The sequence below is a fragment of the Sceloporus occidentalis genome, unplaced genomic scaffold (assembly GCF_023333645.1).
Source record: "Sceloporus occidentalis isolate IW3139 unplaced genomic scaffold, rSceOcc1.0.p SCAF_3, whole genome shotgun sequence".
NCBI lineage: Eukaryota > Metazoa > Chordata > Lepidosauria > Squamata > Phrynosomatidae > Sceloporus > Sceloporus occidentalis.
Window position 1 is genome coordinate 218,162,494 of NW_028316983.1, and position 22,965 is coordinate 218,185,458.

Consider the following 22,965-nt stretch of genomic DNA (forward strand, 5'->3'; position numbering starts at 1 on the left):
GAAAGGGTGCCATCTTGTTCTTTACCTCACACAGAAAATATCTTGAACCAGCCCTGCATTAAGATAAGCAAAGGGATCTTGCAGCATCTTTAATAATAATAATAATAATAATAATAATAATAATAATAATGTTTATCCCGCCCCTCTGCACAATGCAAACGGGGCAGCTTACAGCATTAAAATACAGTGCGCCCTTGCTTTACATGGGGGATCCGTTCCGGGCTCCCCTGCGTAAAGCAAATTCTGTGCATGCTCGAGCCCCATTTAAATGAATGGGGCTCATGCATGTAATGGTGCGGCGGCGCAGCAGCGCACATATGCCATGGGTGTGCACCTCATTACTCCCTATGGGACGCACCACCCCTTCCTCCCTGTGTGGCTTTCAGCATATGATGAAAACCACGTAAATTACTCCTGCGTATGATGCAGGCGCACTGTATACATTCCATATCCCACAATCCCACCATCCCTTAAAATACAGTTAAACAATTAACAATTTAAAACATCGCTTACAATAATAGCAGACCAACAATAACTGCCGCACAGTCACAGGTAAACAGGTTAGGCTTTCTTTTGATGGCCAGGTATTTATTCAAGAAAGGCCTGCCAGAAGAGATCCATCTTAACTGCTTTTTAAGAGCTGTTTACGGTGGTAATATGATGGATATTGTCCAGCAGGCCATTCCATAATCTTGGAGCAGTTGCAGAAAAGGCTCTCTGGGCGGTTGCAGACAATCTAGGTTTTATAGGTTGCAACAAGCAACCTTTGAGACTAACAGAAAGACAGAAATTGGTTGCATGATGTGTCTGAGGAGTAGACTCATGATACCGACTTATATCCTTCAGTTAGTTTCAAAGATGCAGCAAGATCCCTTTGCATATTGATTTTCCAGATTAACATGGCTATGTTTTCGGATTTTACCTGCACTGAAGAATCTCACTCAGCTTTAGTTTGGTGGGACCAGGATGTACCACAGATCTACTAAAGCTTGAAAAAACCCCCAGCTGTTTTCAACTATAACTAACTATGCTAATTTCAGGGTTTCTGAAAATTGTTTTCAAAAAAATTAACTTCTCCAGGCTTTGAGGTTTATCAAATATGACTGGCTGGTATTCTGCACTGGGAGATGTAGCTACATAAGGAGATGTAGCATACTACATCCTCCAGTGCTACACTTTAAAAATTACTTTTTAAGCTGTGTACACAAGTATATATTGATACATGCATACACTGTGACCATTTCTGACTTGCTGGAGAGCAGGGGTATGAGTGATTACAGATCCAGCCGTTTTGCTGTAGCCAGGAATACTGTGACAGGCAGGATCTGGCAACCCAGAAATGGTTGGGGGGACTGTGGTGCTTAATGGGACCGCCTGACTTATCGGGCCGGTCCAGTTGCTGATGGGAGGGGCAGCCTTTTTGCTCGCAACATGGCGGGCCCAGCGTGGCGGTGCAAGCTGGAGGCAGTGCACCCAGCCACCCAGGGACTCCAACTCCCAGGGTCCTCTGGGGGCAGAAATGCGGTGTGCCACGCTGGGGTTTGGGCCACTTCCAGTCTGGCTGGACTACAACTCCCATGACAACCTGGGAGCGAAAGTGGCCCAGGATTGGAGGGCTGTGGGGGATGCAGCACTGGCATTGCAGCCTCCTGGCCTCTGATTGGCTGGCTGGCCTTTAAGGGGCTGCACCAGCCGGCGCTCAGCACCATTTTGTTTGCCAGCTCCCACCCTCCCTCCCTCGCAGGGCTGGGGATTTGCTGTCACAACTCTCCTGGGATGGCAGCATAGGTCTTGGATCTGTTGGGCGTGGTTTCCTATGCTGCGGAGCACGGGATCAGGAGTCCCCTGGAACCCGGGGATGCTGAGGGTATAGCGATGTCGCCAATGTGGGGGCAGCATCGAGTCAGCATTCCCTGGTGATAAGGGGCAAAGTTGTGCAAATGCGCATAACCGGTTCTGGAGGAGGTAGGGCACCTTAAGCCGGTTCCCCCTCTGTTATCCCGAGGCCTGGCCATGACCAGGCAATTTGGTTCATCGACCAGCATGGGTTGGTGGATGACAGATCCAGACTTTATGCTTTCAGGCCAACCCTCTACACTTACTTACCTGTTTGCTGTTGTATTTAATAAAGTTGTGGCCTTTGTTCTGCCAATTGGTTGTCTGGTGTGTTTTTCTGCCATCCTTTCCCTCCTCAGCAAAGTTGTATATTTTGGGGGACGTTGGTCACTGCAATAGTGCAGCAATCTTTAAAGTGAATTGCAATGTCATAAGCCAGACTTATGGCACTGTCATTGCTGGACAGGATACCAGGATATGATGTTTTCTGACTTATTTTCTGCTCCCAGTTTTATTTGTACATCCTGTACATCCTGAGATGACATTTTTCCAGTGTGTTTCTAATCCATGTTGCCAGGCTATTCTTTCCTCTGAATGACAGCTGCTAGAACACTCACTGTTTTACATGAGCTTGTAATTCTTCTCTGTTTGCTTTATCATACAGAGGCCCCATGGCTTTCAGTACTGCTGCTATTATTCCGTCAGGGCTATGACTCATGGATTCCATAGCCCCTGCCAGATCTCTATAGATGACATTGCAATTATCTCACTTGTTTCTGCCACAGAAATTCTAATGTTTAGACATTTTTTACAGCATGTTAGACTGACTCAACGACTCAGCTGACCAGGGTCCAGCTTTTTCACATTCATCCATTTTTTACTTTTTGAGCAAAGTGTGGCCATGGAACTTCCCATTCCTCCCCAAGGTTACTTTTGCACTCCTCTTCAAGTCGTCAAATTTCCTCATTTCTGGACAGAACTCTGGAGTTTGTAGTTCAGTGAAGAACTTAGAATTCTCTCTAGTGCACTTCTCTGAATTGCTGAATTAAGCTCTCTGACAGAGAATTTTAAGTCCCAACAAAACAACAAATCCCAGGAATCTGTGGGATAGAGCCATGACATTTAAGTAGTACCAGACTGCTGCAACTGTGCAGTGTGGATACATCCCAAATGATTTTCATGGGCTTGAGGCATACAGTGGGCCCTTGGGATCTGCTAGGGTTTGATTGCAGGACCCCCTGTGGATACCAAAATCCATGGATGACCAAGTCTCATTAAATGCAATGGCATAGTAAAATTGTGTCCCTTATATAAAATGGCAAAATCAAGATTTTCTTTTTGGAATGAATGTGTGTGTGTGTGTGAATATTTTCAAACTGTGGATACTTGAATTCGTGGATACAGAGGGTCAACTGCACTTTCAGGGACCTGAACCTGGTTTTCACACCTCCCAGTCCAGTATTTTAATGTTTACAACACACTTGACATTTCTAGTTCACCATTTGCCAACAGTTTTTTGCTTGAAAACAACCCTACCATCCTGATCTCCAGTTGTTTGGCACAAATACTGACCTACCACAATGCCTCCCTTAGAGATAATCTCTTGAAGATACCACTAACACTGGATCTGTTACAGCAAGCACTTTCTAAGCTCTGCAAAAGCAAGCAAAATGTCAGTATTGCCTACCAGAAAACAGAAATTATCTCACAACTTAAATATTTACCCTATGATTATAGCACACACTCAATCAGTATGCGGTCAATTTCCTAACTCTGATAGCAGCACTGATGTTTCCCTACAACCACTGACTTGGTCATGGCTGAACTTGCTTTTCTATTGCTGCTAAGCCATCGGGTTCACAACTTCTTATCTGCCAGCATTTGACAATTCAAAGAGATAAGTCAGAAGCTTCCCAAGTCAGAACTAGATTTTTCTGCCTTCTGTCACCTCAATCAATCCCACATGACCCCAAATTGCCATACTTAATTCATAATGAAAACAAAGCCATTCGTTTAATATGTACACTGAGTCAGACATTCATTACAATGAGATGTTCTAGGCTGCTGTTAAATATTGTTCTTGCTATGTACCCTCAAGTTGACTTTGACATAAGGCATCCCTCTCATAGGGATTTCTTGCCAAGATTGAATCATAACAATATTCATTGTTATTGTTTTTATCAGAGGCTGAGAGAGTGTGACTTCCCAAGATCACCCAGTGGGTATCCATGGCTGAGCAGGGATTTGAATCCCAGTCTTCCAGGGCCAAGTCTCCTGGAGTCTACTCAAACCACTACACCATGTTGTCTTTTGATCTTATGCCTTTTTATAAATGTATGGTGCTCGGAATTGCTGCATGGTGACATCAGACCCCAAATAGTTGAAACATAAAGCAGGCAGCCTATATGGGGTCTGCTGAGATCTTGCAAGACTTGGGGAAGATTTCCTATTTTTACCAGCAAGGCACTGGTTCGCTCTTGGCACAAACACCTTCCTCCATATTCTCAGTAGGGGTGAATATTGTGTATCTTTTTGGGTCAACCCATCTCAAGAAGGAAACTAAAAAAGTAGATACATCAGAAAAGGATAATGGGCAACAGGTGAGGAGGGGGAGAGGAACCCCTCACAAAGTATAGTAAAAAGTGTGGATACGAGAATCTATAGCAATGAAGATGCTGAATGCTTTTGAGATGTGAGGGAAAGCTACAACATTTAGGGCTTTCCCCTCTTTAAATCTAGAAACAAAGATGAATATGGGAGAACTTGACATAGTTGTGCATTCTGGTTGGCAAACAAGTACAGCTTCAAAAAGTACATAATCAAAGAACAGCAGGGCCACCCCTGGGCATTTTGCTGTCTGAGGATAAGGGGGAAATGACTACACATGCCTCTCCATGCCAGGTAGATATGCCTCCACCCCAATATTTCTGATACCTATGGGGGCTGGAGGGTAATGTAGGAGCTGTGTGTGTGACATATAGATCTGTCCCCCCCAAAAAGGGAAATTGCCAACGTGAGATGGAGACTGTGGGATTGCTGTCATTGCCAATGCTGTTTACTATGGTCCACCTGCAACAAGCACCTCGCTCAAAGGACCAGGTCCTGAGCAAAAAATAAATAAAATTGCTGCCACAAGAGATGGCTGTGGCCCCTAGTACTGTTGTTGTGTGCCTTCAAGTTGTTACCAAGTCATGGTAACTCTAAAGCAAACCTATCTCAAGAATTTCTGGGCAAGATTTGTTGAGAGGGGGGTTGCCATTGCCTTCCACTGAGATAGTATGACATAGCCATGGTCACCTAATGGGTTTCCATGGCTTAGCAAGATTCGAGCCCTGGTGTTCCAGACTCCTAGCCCAACACCCAAACCACTACACCACAGTGGCTCTGATAGGTATTAAAAGGTATTAGACAAATCAACCAACATAGCAGCTAGGAAATTCCAGGTTCATGGATTATATGATATAGTCCAATGCATCTGGTAGAAGTGGATTGAAACTCACAAAAGACCATGCTAAAATTAACCAGTTAGTACAGTATTTAAAAAATCCCACGGGATTCTTCACCCTGCCCTTTTCATACTGAAAGAAATTAACATGGCTATCTCTTTGAAAACTGATATCTAATCTAATATCAGTGACTATAGGCCAACAGCAGGGAAGAGCTTTTGCCTTCATTCCCTCCCTGTGGGCTTTCCAGAGCTAGCTGGTTAGCAACTGTAGAAAACAGAAAGATATCAGGAATGAAGAGTCATGGCACTAAGATGGAGATGGGCAGCACAAACAAAATAATTAGTGATGCTATTCAAATTGAGGTTTAACCACATTCAGAGCTTGGAAAGGTTAGTTTTTTGCACTGTGACTCTCAGGATCGCACAGCCAGCATGTCCAATTCTGGCCAGATCTAGCAGGTTTCCCCTCTTGTACTTTTGTCTTTGAGCATGCTGAGTTGTTTTCTTATTAATTTCAGCTTCTAAATGAAATAAAAAGGCCCTGTTGACAAAGCATATGTGCAGACTGATTTTACTTTGACCTCTGTCTTATTCTCTGCTAAAGGAATCAACCAGTTTAAAATGTTGGCTTTGAAACCATAGAAAAACCAATTGGGACACACAGATATTTTCCTCTTTTGGCCACTCCTGTTTTCACTGATAACTCCATATCCCTCTGCTATTGTAAACAAAGCACATCATCCAGTCAGAGAAGGACAGCATTGTGACACGTGACATAATCCCCCCAAATCCCCCCTGGTGATGCATGTGTACAAACATTCAAAGATGTTTTGAATTTTCATAAGCGAGAAACATTAATTCAGATTTAGAAAACTGTTGAAACTTTCATCAAGCCATCAAAAGGACAAATGTTCAAAATTTAATGTCAGGTTCAAAGGTAATGAAACCTTTTATTGATTTATTACAAGACATGTAAATAAAATGTTGCTTAATCCAAAAGATATTATATAGAAAACAGTAATAAAATCAACATTTTTTAGGAAATCACTTAATAAATATATTTCAAGACTACTTCTCCCCTGCCCCCACCCTTTTCTACAGTTGACCCATTAAAAATACAATTAATACTTAAAAGATAATAAATACAAACAGTTATTGCATAATACAAACATTAGATCTGAGCACAAAATGTCTTTGTGGATTCTTATATAAAAGATTCCCCCTCTGCCTCAAAATTGGCATTTTGCACTTGATTTTCTTTCTTACATTTTCTGCTGTTTTTAAATCACCAGGAAAATATTCATGTATAACACCTCAGAAAGTCGCAATACAGAGTTGCTTCCTATAACTATTCACTGGGTTAACACTTGACTTTTTGCTCTCCTGATGTCTTAGACTACAACTCCCACTATTCCATATTATTATCAGTATTAATTAGAGCTTCTGGGAGCTAAAGTCTAAAACATCTGGAGGGACAGAGATTTCACATTGATTTGCTAGATGAAAGGGGGCTGAGGGGAAAAGTGAACTAGGATTATCACCATCCATCCCAGTCCCACTAGCACTAGCAGACCTCTGAATCCAGCCCTGTGTTTTGAACCCATCTTGGAAATGTTACCTTTTGACTACAACTCTCAGAGTCTCTTGGCTAGCATGGCCTCTAGTTGTTAAGATAATTGGATGTCTGAAGATATAAACAAAGAATTCTATGCATCTTCATCCACTAATAAACTAAAAATACCAATCACCTAGCCTGAGTGTTATATGCAGTGTTTCCATTTATCCAAACACTTGATTATCTGAATGCTGTTGATAGTTTTCACTTGGTCATTGGAAAAAATGATATTGTAAAAAAGATTTTCAACTGTTGGCACTCACAAAAATCATCTGGTTCATGAGGAAGAAGGCATCTCTATCAGTTCCCTTTCCTTGGCTTATAGAAGAATAAGCAAGAAATAAGGATGAAAATACCATCCATTTTCCAAACAATGCTTTCTGGACCGTAGAAAAGGCAACAAGGGGAACAGTTTGTGTTTTGGTGGACACACTTACATTTGGAATGTTCTTGTGTATCAGGTAAGACAAAAGTTCTCTCCCACACCCAACACATTCACACTCTTAAACAATAAACAAAACAAAACAAAAAGTATAAATGGCATTTCTTTTCCCATGCATGCATTAGACTGTGCTTATTGCTGGCACATTTTGTCACAATAATCACAGTTGTGAATCCAAGTCAAACTTACATTTCATATTGATCAATCTAATATAGACTGATTTTTTGTTCAAAATGGAGTTGAATAGTGTTCATGAAGGATAATGTCTGGGAGAGTCTAAAGTTTCTAAAGGACAGAGAGATCATGGCAAGACTTGGATTTCAGTTTGAAGGCCATGTTCTTGTTCTTCTTGGCTACAATTTTGCCCCAGAATCGCCTGGCTTTCTTAGGGATGCTTTCTCTCCTCTTTTGATATGCCAGCCTTTTTTCATTCTTCTCCTTACTGTCTCTTCTTAGCCGCACTTGACGCACAATGCCTTCAAACAGCTCCTTCACATTATGCTGGACAGCTGCTGAGGTCTCAATGAACTTGCAGTCAAACACGACAGCACAGGCTCTGCCTTCTGCAAAATATTCAATGGGATACAAGTTAGTATACTACCTGGGAAATGTATGCTCTTTAGAAAATGAAAGACAAATGTGATAGTGATTCACAGAAACAAAGAAATGGTAGTGACACAACCAGTGAACTACCAACTCCAATCCTGTGCATCAAGACATTATACCAGTGTTCCCCAACCTGGCATTCTCCAGATGTACTGTACTCCACCCTGCCCACACTGTAGATAATGTGAGGTTGGGTCCTTGTTCTGGATAAATTAGTCTGTTTCTGCCAGTTACAAAGATGACACAGGAGAAAAGAGAACACTTGATTTTTCCTGACACCATCCAACATTAGATGTGAGCACAAAATGCCTTTGTGGATTCTTATAAAAGATTCCCTGTGCCTCAAAACTAACACTTTGCACTTGATTTTCTGTCTAACATTTTCTACTTTTTTAATCATTAGGAATCATTAGAAAAAAACATTCATGTCACAGTACATAGCTGCTTCCTATAAGTGACTGTTGTTCTTTTGTGAACTAAAGGAATATCCTGCCAGTGAGTTTTGGATTTTGTTCTCTTTTTATCAACATAACACAGCTTTGTTTTTTTGTTTGTTTGTTATTGCCAAGATTACAAAACCTCTGAGCAGGAATGATAGCAAAATAGTGGACTGTAGAAAAGTTTAGAAAAGTTATTTTATGGGCTCAAATTCTCAGACTCCTCCACAGATTCCGAGAGCTATGCTATCCCCTTGGAACTTCGTTCCAAGTTCCAAAAGAAGCCCAAGCAACATTGCCATCAGTTACCATCCAAAGGCTCCTACCTGAAACAGAGACTTCCCGGCACCTGACTAGGTCACTTTTGTTGCCTACTAAAATAATCGGAATGTCTTCTGTTTGGCGTGCCCTGCGTAGCTGTATTCTGAGCTCTGATGCTCTCTCAAAGCTTGCACGATCTGTGATGGAATAGACAATCAAATATGCATCTCCAACTTGCATGCAGTGTTCTTGGAGCCATCCATGTTCACCCTGTTTAAAAAAAAGGATTGCATTCCAGGTCAGCAAATTCTGGATTTCTTATTTAGAAATCACTGTCTTCCAGAAAAACAAAGAAGATAGTATTAATACACCATATTGAAATATGTTTCAGTACAGTATGTAGATCATGAGAACTAGTTTGATGTAGTGGTTTGCACTTTGAAATACAACTCTGGGGATCAGAGTTTGATTCCGCACTCAGCCATGGAAACCCAATGGGTGAACTTAGGTGAGTCATATACTCTCCGCCCCAGAAAACCCTATGACAGATTCACCTTGGGGTGCCAAAAGTTGGAAATAACTTGAAGGCACACACCACCAACAAACATAGTTCACACTTTTTGTACATAGTTCATGCTTATTACAGTCAGAGCAAGTGAATTCACGAGAGCAGTGAATTCACTTCAGGTTTTAATCCAGACATTTTAATCCAAAGTGCTGAAACTCATTGGGGAAAGGATCCAGCACATTGGAAAGTTCCTTAAAGTCTGTATGAAATCTGGAGTGGATTCACAATCCCACTGACATGGGAAGCATCAGCTGCCATTAGTCAGAGTACTGCATTATGAGACCACAGATTAAAGTGGCACTCAAAACTATGTGTAACCTCTGCCCCTTGTTTTCCTTAAATCCAAACACCCAGCGATGCTTCTGCTATTTTAACTAATTAATTAATTATAATTATATGGTGCTTCCAAGCCATTATAACTTCTAAACTGGTTTACTAATAAAATCCATCAGAAGATGCAATATAAGTAGGGGGTGGTGTAATGTCTGAATAACTGTTTCTTATGGGCATTTATCTTTTTTAATTGCACATTACTAATTTATTTGTGATTTGTTTTAATATTGTAATAGTTTAATTCTGTTTCAATGCTCATTTTTTTGTATATTTTAATTGCATTGTTCTTTTGAACTGTGAGCTGCTTTCAGTCCCAATTTTGGATAGAAAGTAGGATATAAATGTAATAAGGATGATAATAATAATAATAATAATAATAATAATAATAGGTTTTATTTATATACCGCCCAATCACTGGGAATCCGAGCGGTTTACAATAGAGGGGATAAGAGACAGTTCCCTGCCCACAGGCTTACAATCTAAAAGACACGACATAAAAGGAGAAGGGAATGGTGGGGGGGAGGGAATCAGGTCCAGCATTCTTCTCTCCCTCTGAGGCCTGGACCAAGGCAGGTGGACCGGAGGGAGGGCTCTTCTTCTTCAGGCTAGCCCCTGGTGGAACTGGGCCAGCCTACTCTCTCCCTCAGAGGCCGAAAGATGACAGTTAGGGAGGGAGGAGCCTCTTTCTTCAGGCTAGCCCCTGATGGTACTGGGCCAGCCTTCTCTCTCACTCAGAGGCTGAAAGATGACAGTTAGGGAGGGAGGAGCCTCGGTCTTCAGGCTAGCCCCTGATGGCACTGGGCCAGCCTTCTCTCTCACTCAGAGGCCGAACGATGACAGTTAGGGAGGGAGGAGCCTCTTTCTTCAGGCTAGCCCCTGATGGCACTGGGCCAGCCTTCTCTCTCACTCAGAGGCCGAACAATGACAGTTAGGGAGGGAGGAGCCTCTGTCTATATACTGGGGTGTATACATATAAGGCATAACCGTTTGGAAAGGGCTACATGTCCTTTGTGTGGATACCAAAAGCCCTAAGTTCAGTCTCTGGCATCTTCAGTTAGAGTTGTAAATGAGCCCCTTCTGAAACCCTGGAGTGGCAGACAGTCCCAAGTTAGTTGGAACAATGAGCTGAAATGGTAAAAGGAGGGTTTTTTTGTGACATACATGTGTTGGGGTGTTTGCATTTCACTATTCTAGTTTCATTGTCTTGTTTTGAGTTCTTCTTGCAATAGGTAGCTTATTCCTTCTGTGCATGTTAAACATAAAGCCTGTAGCTGAGACTACACATACAGGCATACATGCCACAATCACTAGTCACAGGTTTTGTTGTTATGTGCTGTCAAGTTGACCTCTTATTGCAACAATTTCATAGGTTTTCTTGACAAGATTTGTTCAGAGGAGGTTTGCCATTGCCATTATCTCTTAGGCTGAGAGAATGTGACTCATTGAGTTTCCCTGGCTGAGCAGGAATTTGAACCCTGGCCTCCCAGAGTCTTAGTCTAACATTCAATCCACTGTATTATGTCAGTTCTGTATTCAGATGTTTGTAGGGAGAGATATGTCTGTTACTTTTACATGATGAAAGAAACATCATCAATTCTGGTAAGGTCTGGCAAAGTACTGAGAAGCTGCTGTTTTCAATTTCTGGAGATGGTGGGTAAAACAGTTTATATACTACTCCCCAGTTTTTCAGCTACTAGTTGCTACATCTGGCAACACCCCTATTTGATGATCCTGGCACACAAACAGACTGAGGAACACTGATAACCTTTCTCACAGGAAGTCCAGTAATTGATAGGACTGGTAGAACATCTGCTAACATCAGAATTTAATATAATGTTTGGCAAGTATTACTGTTAACTGTCATGAGTCTTAGGACAATGGATAGACCTGTCTTAGGACAATGGATGATATAACAATTCTGTCCTGCACTGTACTTTGACACACACACACACACACCCTGAACACACTCAGAGAAATGTAGAGGTGACTCCTGATGCACTCCTTTAAAAATCACATTGATTTTAAAAATCACTAACTTTCATTACAGAACAAGTAACCATCTATTTTGGCCCATAAAGGCTGCAACTACACTGCAGAAATAATCCAGTTTGGCACCGCTTTAACTGTCATAGCTCAGTGTTATGGAATTCTAGAAATTGTAATTTTGTGAGACATTTAGCTTTCTCTGTCAAAGAACTCTGCTGGCACAACAAACTACAATTCCCAGAATTCCATAGCATTGAGCCATGACAATTAAAGTGGTGTCAAACTGCAGTGCAGATGTAGCCAAAGTTAACTAGATTTTGGCCCGATTGCTGAAGTACTGAAAAGATTCCATCATGAATTTTTCCACTGATCTTTTTCTCTTTAAAATGTAATGCTGTTATATTAGCACAGTGTGTCCCCATCTGCTGAATCTCCCATATGGAGGAAACAGAAAGCAGGATCTCTGAAGCTCAGTTCAAAGGAATTAGGTTCCTTATGGGGCACCAAGTGTGACAACATAAAGGCAGACAACTTGTAGCTGTGCACCATATGCATCCCCCCAAGCTCTTTTTGCAACCCCTTACCCCAGATCATGCCACTGAAATTTGGTGGGAAGTCATACCTCTGAATTTCAGTGGCAAAGAGCATAAGCCTTTCATGGAATACTTGTTTAAAGGGTCTCTTGCTGTTGCTGCCAAAATGAGGCAATTTGGGGAGGGAGAGATGTGTAGCCGATGGCGAATTCCAGGGGAAGAAATTGTATCCTGGACACATTAGAAAGCATCATCAGATGCTTTCATGAAACCTCCCTCCTGCCCAAAGTAAGACATGTCAGCATTCTCAGCTTTATATGCTCTACAGAACTGAGGGCCTTTTTAATTTGCAAAAGCACAAAAACAGTTAATGTGGTATTTCAAACCTGCCTTACCATTTCTCAACACAGCTTAAAATATAGCAGATAGATAGATAGATAGATAGATAGATAGATAGATAGACAGATCTAGTTCTATAGATACAGATATACATTTAGATTATGGTGGGATACAGACCTCCCAAAAAGGGCAGTCTGCCGCCGCCTCCATTTCTGCCGGCGGGAAGCCTCAGCTGCCATACGGCGAGGCTTCCCTGCAGTGTAAAAAGAACCCGCAAAAAGCGGGTTCTTTTTGCGTTGCACTTGCGATGCCTGAGTGTGCAAATGGCACACTCGTGACGTTGCCAGCACCACAGGACATGCGGGCACTATGCATCTGTCATGTCAAAATGGTGGCGCCCATGTTTACAGGGCGCTGCCATTTTGACGCCCCCATCACGTGCTAGGGGTGAGGCCGGTATGGCCGCTGCATCCTCGGCCAACCCCTAGCATGTGACGGGGCGGCGCAAAGGCCCATCTAAATCGGGCCATAGATACTTGTATACACACTTCTTAGGTCTTTGGATCTATCTCTCTATCTATATAGATTGATAATCCTTGAAAGTCAACCTCCCAAAGTAACATTTGATAAGATTTCATGCAGGGATAGTGACCTTGTACGTTACCTTATTTTCCCACATGTCAATGAGTATGACTGTTGCACTTTCACCATCTACCAGTAAGGTTCGTTCATATGTGTCTTCTAGAAAAGAGAAGGTGGAAAAAGCAGGATCAGTAATATTTTCCCCTTTTCATCCTAGTAATTAAGAGGCTAAAATTGATAGAATCATGGGTTGGTCTACACAGAATTCTGTTTCAGACAGAGATGATAGGCTGTATGGCTGTATAACCCAGTTGGAAGCCATATTGGTCCTAAAATAAATATATTAGCCCTGTTTTAAAAATCAACTAATGTCCAAATAAGTTATGTTCAGGCATAAAACATTGTTATAGAACAGGGCATATGAGCATGGCTAAGAAACCTGGAGATGTGTACAATGTCCTGGCCCCAACATTTTCCATACAGTGGACTCACTCCCAAATCGCTGACCACCCATGTTGAACAGTAAAGTATCTAGTAAGTTCTGACTCTTATGCCTTTGAATTTTACAAGTATAATAACCATTTTCACTATCAGGAACTTTGATGAAGAATTCACAATCACTTCCCATTCAAGCATACACAAATAGAAGCAGTGGCCATAGTGGATAGGGAATTCTGAGAGTTGTAGTCCAAAAAAGTAACTTTTTCAGGTTCTGATTTGATGTCCCTTGCAGACCTCCCCACTCAAAGCAGAGAGATCATAGGAATTTGGAGCAGAGCTGGTATACAGAACCTTATCATATGCATATGTATATCTAAGGAGTAGGCAAGCTTTTGAATGTCACAGATCACATTCCTGTTCTTCTACTCAATATTTAAGCTTTGGCATTTCATAGAATACATTCCAGTGAGACTGTTCTATGAAACCTTAATGCTTAAATTCTTCTGTATCAGACTAATGTTGCTTTGATGAAAGTTACTCTGTTTCCTGTTTTGAACCTCCTATGATACAAATATATATTTTTATAATCAAGATTTTTATTTATTTATTGTTTGTTTGTTTACATTTCTATTTCAAATGCTCTCTTGGTAGAAGCCAGATGAAATAAATCCACAGCTTTGTGGCTTCAATGAACAGCATGGGTAATGCTAATATATGATGTTTTTCATGTCTGTTCTTTCCTTTGCGTTGCCTGCCTTCACTGACTCCTACACAAAGAGCTAGGAAGAATTTCTGGTTTTTTCCCCCCATTAGTTTTCATCTTGAACGGTTGGGATAGAGATCTCATATACAATCTTGTTGTATCTGTCATTCAGACTGCAGGCTCTGGCAGAGTTATTATAATTTCCATAAGCTATATGATCACATAATTTCCACAATAGAAACAATGAAGTCTTTAAGACAAATGATCATACGTCACTTTTTTCTTTTCTTATTTTTGGCTGGTGTTATGTTAGGGAAGAGTAGGACCCATAGAAATAAGCCAAATACTGAACATTTGACCTCATGGGAGCCGCAGACAGACATACAGACTCCAGCTAGGCTTAGTAATGGAAAATATTTGTTTTTACTCAGTTTGTGGATGAGCACACATTGCTGCTACAAGCAATTCAAATCAAACAGCTTTATCCCAGGGCAAAAGTGCACAGAGGCCCCACATTTTTCAGAAGGAGGCTGGAAATTACCACATGGGAAGATAAATTGGCAGTAACTCTTCCTAACACAAGATAGAGCCTTTCCCTAAACAAAACAAATGTGTGAAAACACCAGATACGGCTATCCATTGCTGTACTTGCTAGTCACTTTTTGCAACTTTAGGGAAAAGATTATGGCCTAAAACGGGGGTTTAATTTAGATAATGTTAGTAGCCTGTATGAAGCATCATAAGATGCCATATATTTGATACATATTGGTCCTAAATGCCAATTCTCTTGCCCCTGAACTCACTAGGACCCAACCACCAATATTCCTATTGCTGTTGTTGTTGTGCACATCTACAAATGATTTCCAACTTATGGTAACCCTAAAGTGAACCTATCACTTTTGCACCCAACTCTCTACCCTTGTTGTTAACACTTCACAATACACTGTAGCTATAGTGGGCTCTTAGTATCCACTGGGGTTTGGTTTCAGGACCCTCCATAGATATCGAAGTCCATGGATGATTAGGTCCTGTTAAATACAATGGCATAGTAAACTGGTGTCCTTAAATGGCAAAATTAAGGTTTGCTTTTGGGAATGTATATCTTTTTAATATACTTTCAAGTTATGGATGCTTGAATCTGTGGATAAAAAATCCAGGGATATGAAGGGCTGACTGTACTACAGTAATGTTATGCTTGTTCTGTGTCTTCAAGTTGTTTTTGACTTATGGAGACTCTAAGGTGAACCAGTTGTGGGGTTTTCTTGGCAGGATTTGTTCAGAGGTGGTTTACCATTGCCTTCTTTGGAGACTGAGGGAGTGGGACTTGCCCAAGGTCACCCAGTGGGTTTCCATGACTGACTGAGGATTCGAACTCAGGCTACTTTTTATTGTCACCATCATCTTTATTTGTTCCCAAAAGTGGAACTCAAGGTGATCTTTAAAAAAAAAAGTACTGCTTTTCACATTTTTTTTTTCTCATCCCAAAACAGGTCGAAATGGCTTCAAAGCACTCACGAATCTGGCAGTTTGGATTACTCGCAACCCAAAATATCCCATCTTTTAAAAAAAGGAAAAACCTAAAGAAAGATTGACAAGTTGCCCAAATGCTGCCCACTTCTTGTGTGGCTAAATGGAACAGTGAGGCCTGCAGGGGGCGCTGGGGGGAGGCAAAAATGGTTGCTCCCCCTCCCAGCATTGTAAACACAGGAGTTCCCCCAAGCCTACTGATGTCTTCTCCCTCTTATATATGTGAGTGGTGTCATTTTGTTTGCATAAACACAGAAACTCTCCCATGCTCTCCAACATTTCACAGATGAAAAATGGGGAGAGTGTGGCCAAGCAACATCAGAGTGCGGTCAAGATGACAAAAGGTATTAATGAGGAAGAATATGAGAGCTTGGCAGGACTACAGCAGTTTTCCTTTGTCTTCAAGAAAGGGCAGGATTCTGCCCCTGCCTCTTCTCTCTCCCACTGATGAATTAACTGAGCGCAAACTACTTTTGCACTTTGGACTTGGTTTGCAGCAATGGAAATATGCTGAGGATACAAAGGAAAAGTGGGAGGAGGGAAAAAATTGCACATTTTAAACTCAAATAAAAAAGTGGAATGATAAAGGATTGATTGGGACCATACCAACTAAATCAGGATATTTGAAGGGTATGGTACCTCTCCAAACTTGGAATCAGTAAACTGTATATGATGCTGAGAAAATTCACCCAATCAATCTCTCTGTTCCATACACAACCCCATTGTAACACGGATAATCTTCTTCAAGGTGAGGATGCTAGTATGAGACATCTTGGACCTAACTTCTTGGACATCTGCTTCTCCTGCTTCCATCCCACCATTCTCCTACCACATAACAAAGCAAAAGAAGCCTAATACCTATTAGCTTAAAGAGTAACTACAATCCAAAGTTCCAGTTTTAATCAGCAGTTAAGAAAACTCTTGGAACAATCAAACATCCATCTTTCCCTCTCCAATTTGTGCAGTTGTATTATAAGATTTGTAGCTTTTATTCTTGATAGGTTACCAGTGAATGAACAACAAACACTACTAATACTTCTTGGTAAGGAAAAAATTGGAAAATTTCCATTTTTATTGCATCTCCCACAATCCCCAGCCAATGTGGACACTGGTCATGCAGGCTTTTACAGTTATGATATAAAAAAAAAGAAAAGAAAAAGAAAGCAACTTTTCCATGCTGTATGTTGGTTGAGTAGATGACAATCACATATACTGCCTTGAGCTCCTTGGAAGAAAGGTGTAATTAATAAAATGAGCATCCCTGCTTCCTTCGACCACTTACATTTTGGCACCATTTTCTGGAACGGCCATTATTTTCTCCTTCCCAGGGTACCATGTGGTTTTGGGGGGGCTTTTGGCTGCCATTCTGAATTGGCACCATTTTTCAGAGGCATGCCTTCTCTGAAGCACATTCCTGGCCAGCAGAGCTTCAGTCCATTGTTGACATTGATCCCATCCTCATTCACTTTGCTTGTTCCTAACATTGCAATTGTCACAACTTCAGGGGACATTTGGCATGGGATTGGATCTGTTTTTTTGGCAGACAGGCCTGTGAGCTGTCATGCCCAAGTGGGTTTCCCTTAAGGGATTTCAGTGATAAAGCAACATGGGTGATGTGAAACGTGTAGGCAAGGGACCCAACCTCACACCCAGATAATAGGGGATCCACACAGGCGATCCACACAGAGGTATTCATCTCTGTGCCTTCCCATTTCCTTCATTCCAGCAGTTCCCAGCACACAGATGGGGTTACTGGACATACTACCTGCAACAAGTGGGTCATCAGGTGCTTAGATCAGATCCCCATAGTCAAACTGTCCCAAATTGGCAGAGACAGTCTCAATTGATCCTTTGACATCCCACTTTTTCATCTGCTTTTAAAATTTCACAGTTTCGTCCTCTCCCCCCCCTCCCGATTTCCTCTTTCATCTTCAGCTTATTTCAAACTCAGCTGCAAACTGAGTTCAAAGTGTAAAAAGTTTGCACTCAACTCAACTGCAGGGGTGGAATCTTGTCCTTTCCAGTAGGCTCAAGGACAAGCATATTGCAGTATCCTCACCTAACTTGTGTGTTCTTCCTCATTAATAACTTTTGTCATCTTGACCACACATTGATGTTGCTTTGCAGCACATATCCTTCTTTTCATCTGTGACATGTTGAAGGTTATGAATTTCATCTGGGCCAGGCCTATGCAGCTGTAACTAATAAAAATTGTGGCCGTCTTCCCCCAATCCAAATAGGGGTTGCTTTTGTTTATTTGCCAGAACACCATCTCTCACGTCATCATTGCTTGGCACTGCAATTAAAACTCTTACAGTAAAATATCTGACCTATTTGATCTGCTTACTACCATCCCAGTGTGATGTTATGAAAGGCAACCACATGCTAAAATGATCCCAAAGACTAGTGACCAAGGGACTCCTTCTCACCTCTGAACCAGAAGCTCCCAGCATATGCCCTTCTCTATTACAGTATTTAACACTAATCACTGCTTATGCAAGAGGTTTTAAATAAACCTTGGCAGGGTGGAACCAAATGACCTACCTCCTAGAACTTCGCAGTCACTGTCCAAACTATCGTGAACACCTGCAAAGATGTTGGCGATGGTTGTTTTGCCGACTCCTTGTTCCCCGATGAGGACCACTCGGTAGTAGCTATTTCCTGCTTCAGAGGAGATGACAGAATCAGAAGACTCCGAGGACCAGCTTCTTCGGTAATACTCTTCAGGGTTGATGGTGTACCTTTTATGTCGGTTGGACTCACGAGGGTCTTTCTGGACCATCAAGTGCCTCGTGTCTGCTGGGATGCTCCAGCGCTGCTGCTGAGGTTGCAAGGCACTGCTGCTGCGACGCATTGTGACATTGTTCAGAGTCATGGCTTTTGTCCCCCCTATCCTGGTTTTAAAAAAGAACCACAGAATAATGAATGTTACTCATGCATGTTCATGACATCTTGAAATCTCAGCAGACATTTCCCAATGGTGCAACTAAGAAAACAGGCCACAAACTGAGAAAAGTACCTCTAGTGAAGGCACAATTCTTTTGAAGTTTGTGGTGTATCCACACTGGAATTCGATAGCATGTTAATTCCCATGGCTTCATCCTATGAAATCCTAGAATTTAGGTTGGTAACATCCTTGGAAATCCCTGCTAAAGACCTAAACTCCCCTGAACTACAGCATTAGAGTTTCTGGTGAAAAAGTCTAAGTACCCCCACCAAACTACAAGATAGAGCCATGGCAATTAAATGATCACTAAATTGCTATAGTGGAGATATATTCTCTGGTTTCTCTTTAGGTCTTACAGCTCACAACAGACTGTGCCAAAGCTGCATATCCTTGTAGACATGTCCTCTCAACATTTGTGATTTGTGAAGAGACACACACACAGACACACACTTTTTTGGATTACATCTCCCAGAATCTCTGGACTACAAAACTTCTGCAGTAAAACATTGATTGTCCACAAGTGCAGAGCTTGGGAAAGTAGCTTTTATTATACATTTATATCCCATCCTATGTGACAGGATTTCAGGGAGGGATACAATTAAATTTTAAAGTACACAGACTAAAAAAACAACAACTCATGTGCATTTACAGATTCAGATGAAATTATTAGACCGCAAAGCCTTTAACAAAAATTACATATTTGGACTACAAGTTTTGCATTTGAGGGTGATTAACATTCTGTTCTGGGGTACTGTCAGACCCATAGTACCTGTAGAAAATACCCTTTGGTTTTTTCATGCTTTTAGTTAGCATTGCATACTCAAGTCCCTTATTTCCAGCTCCTTAAAAGGATCAAGTATGAAAAGAAGTCTCCTAAAGAGGAGAAGGAAACACTCCAAAAGAGAAAATGTAAAAGATGCTATTAGGTAAGAGAAGGCAATCACCTGGAAAGGTCCTCATTCATCTTAAAAGCAGTGAGTGGGCTGGGTCCTTTCCCCATGTCTAAAGATGGGTTGTAATTATGCCTTCTGGGAAGAATTATTTGTCACTGGTGGGAGGAAATGTTGTGAGGTCATTCCTGGTGGCCTGTATCATCTGCAGCTACCATTTTTAGGAAAGTTGCTTTGATGCTCTCCAGCTCCCACCCTGACAGTTATTTAGACATTTTGCTTATTCATGTTTAAGCCTGAACTTTCTCAGTTCACCTCCCATCTCTCTACCTAACAAACAAAACATTTACCAAATGGGGTGGGGAGAGAGATCTGAGGGCCATTTTCAAAGGTAACACATTAGGATTAGCAAGTTTTTCAAACTTTTTATCGTTCAGAAAAGAAAAAGTCCACAGAGGAGTTTCAAACCAATTTTGAAACAAATACATTGCAAAGGAAAGCAGCAAATTCCACCTTAGATCATTTCAAATAAAGACATGCATTTCTCTGTGTCTTTTGTCACTGTGCCAGCAGAAACATCAGCTTCAACTGTCTTTTGAGCAAAGAGATGCAATGATGCAGTGGAATTTTCAGAGATGACAATAGTCTCCTGAGACAAATCTTTTTCCACTCTGCACATAGCTATGGATGATACAGATTGAGTCTCTCTTATCCTGAATTCCAAAATCTGAAATACTCCAAAATCCAAAATTGTCCATATGGCTGGCTGAGTTAGTGACAGCTTTGCTTTCTGATGGTTCAATGTGCACAAACTTTGTTTCATGCACAAAATTCATTAAAATATTGTATAAAATTACCTTCAGGCTATGCATATAAGATGTATATAAAATATAAATGAATTTTATGTTTAGACTTTTGTCCCATTTCCTAGATATCTCAATACATATATATGCAAAATAAAAAAAATCCAAAACACTTCTAGTACCAATCAGATAAGGGAGACTCAGCAGGTACAAAACTCATCTCTATATAAGTGATACTTGCTCATACTATTACATCCTGCCTCTAGATAATGTAGACAGAAGAAACACTGGCATTCCTTTCATAATTCACTTGGTACAGACTTTGCTGTTTGCTTCTGCGTACTACTTAATGATGCTGCATTGCTTCATAGACTATCAAAAAAATAAAGTTAGATCTGGTGGAAACATCAAACTCTCTTTTCATACTGTTCATTTCCCCCTAGCCATTTCTACGCCTAGGATACTAAAGAAAAGCAGTCAGATGATCACTTGTTACACCAATACTACCTTGCTGTCTTTTAGAAGGTTCTGTTCCAATCACACTGGACTCCCTAGTTCTCAGAGAGTTGGTGAATCTTGAACCAGTCTCCCACAGAAAATCCTTCTTCCTCTCAGGGACTGCCTCTGCCTCTCTAATTCTTTCTCAGCAAACCTGGTTTATATTAAGCCCATCTGATCAGAGACAGGGCTTTTCCGTGACGTCGTTGGCCTGTCCCTTCAACAGGCAGCCCTCAGCTGGATGGAAGAAGGCATGCAAGGGAGAGGGAGAGAAAGAGAGTAATACCAGTGCTAGCAAAATAAATTCATTGGCAAGCAGGCAGGCATTTATTTCTTTTGTTGTTAGTTCTAATGCTGGGAAGTGGACTGCAGAGTCTGTTCCACCAGAGCTCAACTGAAAAGTGGTCAGACTATTTCCCAACTCCTTTATCCTCTGTGATGCGCTGTCATTGAAATGAGCAGCCCTTAAAAATTACTTTGGATACATAAGCACAAGAATTAATTGATAAAATGGCCAGGCTATACTGGAAAATAATATGTAAATAACAGTCCATGGATCTAGGAACAGTGTGGCTCAAGCCCCTTCTGAAATGATCTGTCAAAATTGGAACAGGAAGATTCTACATGGTTGTCTGCTTAGGAATTATCAACCAGACTAAATGGTCAAGCAGCAAGAAACATTTTAGGACAGCTATTGTTGCTGAGTCTTCCCAGGAATAATAACAGTAGTTGGCAATTTATCCACCTTACTTAGAGGTAAACTACACTGAATGCAGGAAGGGAACTTCTAAATACACATTGTGCTTTTAAGAGTCTTCATATTTAAGGGTGTTTGGATATATTAGATGGAGAAGGTAATTTGCTCTCCCCCTGAAATCTGCCTGTCAAAGTTGAGTCCCTCCAGCATGGAAACAACTCAGGGGTCCCAGAAACTTGATATTAGCAGTTTCTTGATATTAGCAGTGTTATCTGCAAGTTGCAGAGGAACTCTGTTATTCATTTTATCCCATCAGATATTGAAGCAGGGTCAGCCTCGTTAGTACTTGGAGATGGGGCAGTCACCAAGGAATACTATGTGCTGCAGGCTATATTTCTGAGAAAAACAACAGCAACAGCCATAGCAGCTTTATTTATATACTGCTTCGTACCGCACCAAACACTCCCTAAGTGGTTTACACTGTGCAAGCTAATTGCCCCCAACAAACTGGGTACTCATTTTAGCGACCTCGGAAGGATGCCAGGCTGAGTTGATCCTGAGCCCCTGGCTGGAATTGAATTTACAAAGTGGCTGCAATACAGTACTGGCATTTTACCACTGTGCCACCAGGGCTCAATAGCAAAGGCAAACAACCTCTGAGCCTTAAAGAAAACTTTTATGAAATTTATGGGGTTGCCATAAGTTCACAGGCTATTTGAAGACACATACACACACTTGCACACATATGCATACACACAAAGAGAGACTTAGCATATATTTACACCAGCATCCCCAACTATCTGATGTGGGGAAACAGCAATGTGTTTTCCTAATTTGTTAGGGAATAATGTATTTGTACCCATTGGCTACAACAGTCTCTTTCTTTCCTAGAAATTCACCACAGACCAGAAGTTGATGGTTCCAGATTCTCAGAATTCACCACTGGCTATGCTGGCTTGGATGGAGTGAAGCTGTAGTTCAGTAAGAATGATTTAACCATAATGATTTAAATTGGTGTAAGTTATTCCTTAGAGCCAGAGTGGCGGAGTAATTTGAACATTGGACTAGGACTCTGAAGATCAGGGTTCAAATTCCAGCTTGACCATGTAAATCCACTGGGCATATTCTCTTAGCCTCAGAGGTTGGCAATGACAAACTCCCTCTGAAGAAACTTGCCAAGATAACCCCATGATAGATTCATCTTAGGGTCACCATAAGTGAGAAATGACTTGCAAGCACATAACAACAGGGGAGTCTTTAACAGAAAAATTTTAGCAGCTTCATCACACTTCAGTTCCCAGGATACTTTGGGAAACCCATGTCAGTTAAACTAGTACAAAACTGAAATAATTTTGTAATGTTAACTTATTCAGAGTATTAAATGCAACTTGAGCATCTAATCCAAATGCCATTTTAGGGGGACAAACCATCTACCATCTAGGGAGCTAATCACATAATCCAGATCACAAAGAA

General features: G+C 41.3%; 1 protein-coding gene across 1 annotated transcript; it reads right to left on the reverse strand.

Moving 5' to 3' along the window:
* Positions 1–6,273: 6,273 nt before the first annotated feature.
* LOC149317498 (GTP-binding protein GEM) lies at positions 6,274–20,933 on the reverse strand. Its single transcript, XM_089517632.1, has 5 exons — positions 20,805–20,933; positions 18,202–18,551; positions 13,069–13,145; positions 8,711–8,915; positions 6,274–7,904 (listed from the first exon to the last, which is right to left on the reverse strand). The coding sequence occupies exons 2-5, from the start codon at positions 18,530–18,532 to the stop codon at positions 7,627–7,629; spliced, it is 891 nt and encodes a 296-aa protein (XP_089373758.1). The 5' UTR covers positions 18,533–18,551; positions 20,805–20,933; the 3' UTR covers positions 6,274–7,626.
* Between the last annotated feature and the right edge of the window lie 2,032 nt (positions 20,934–22,965).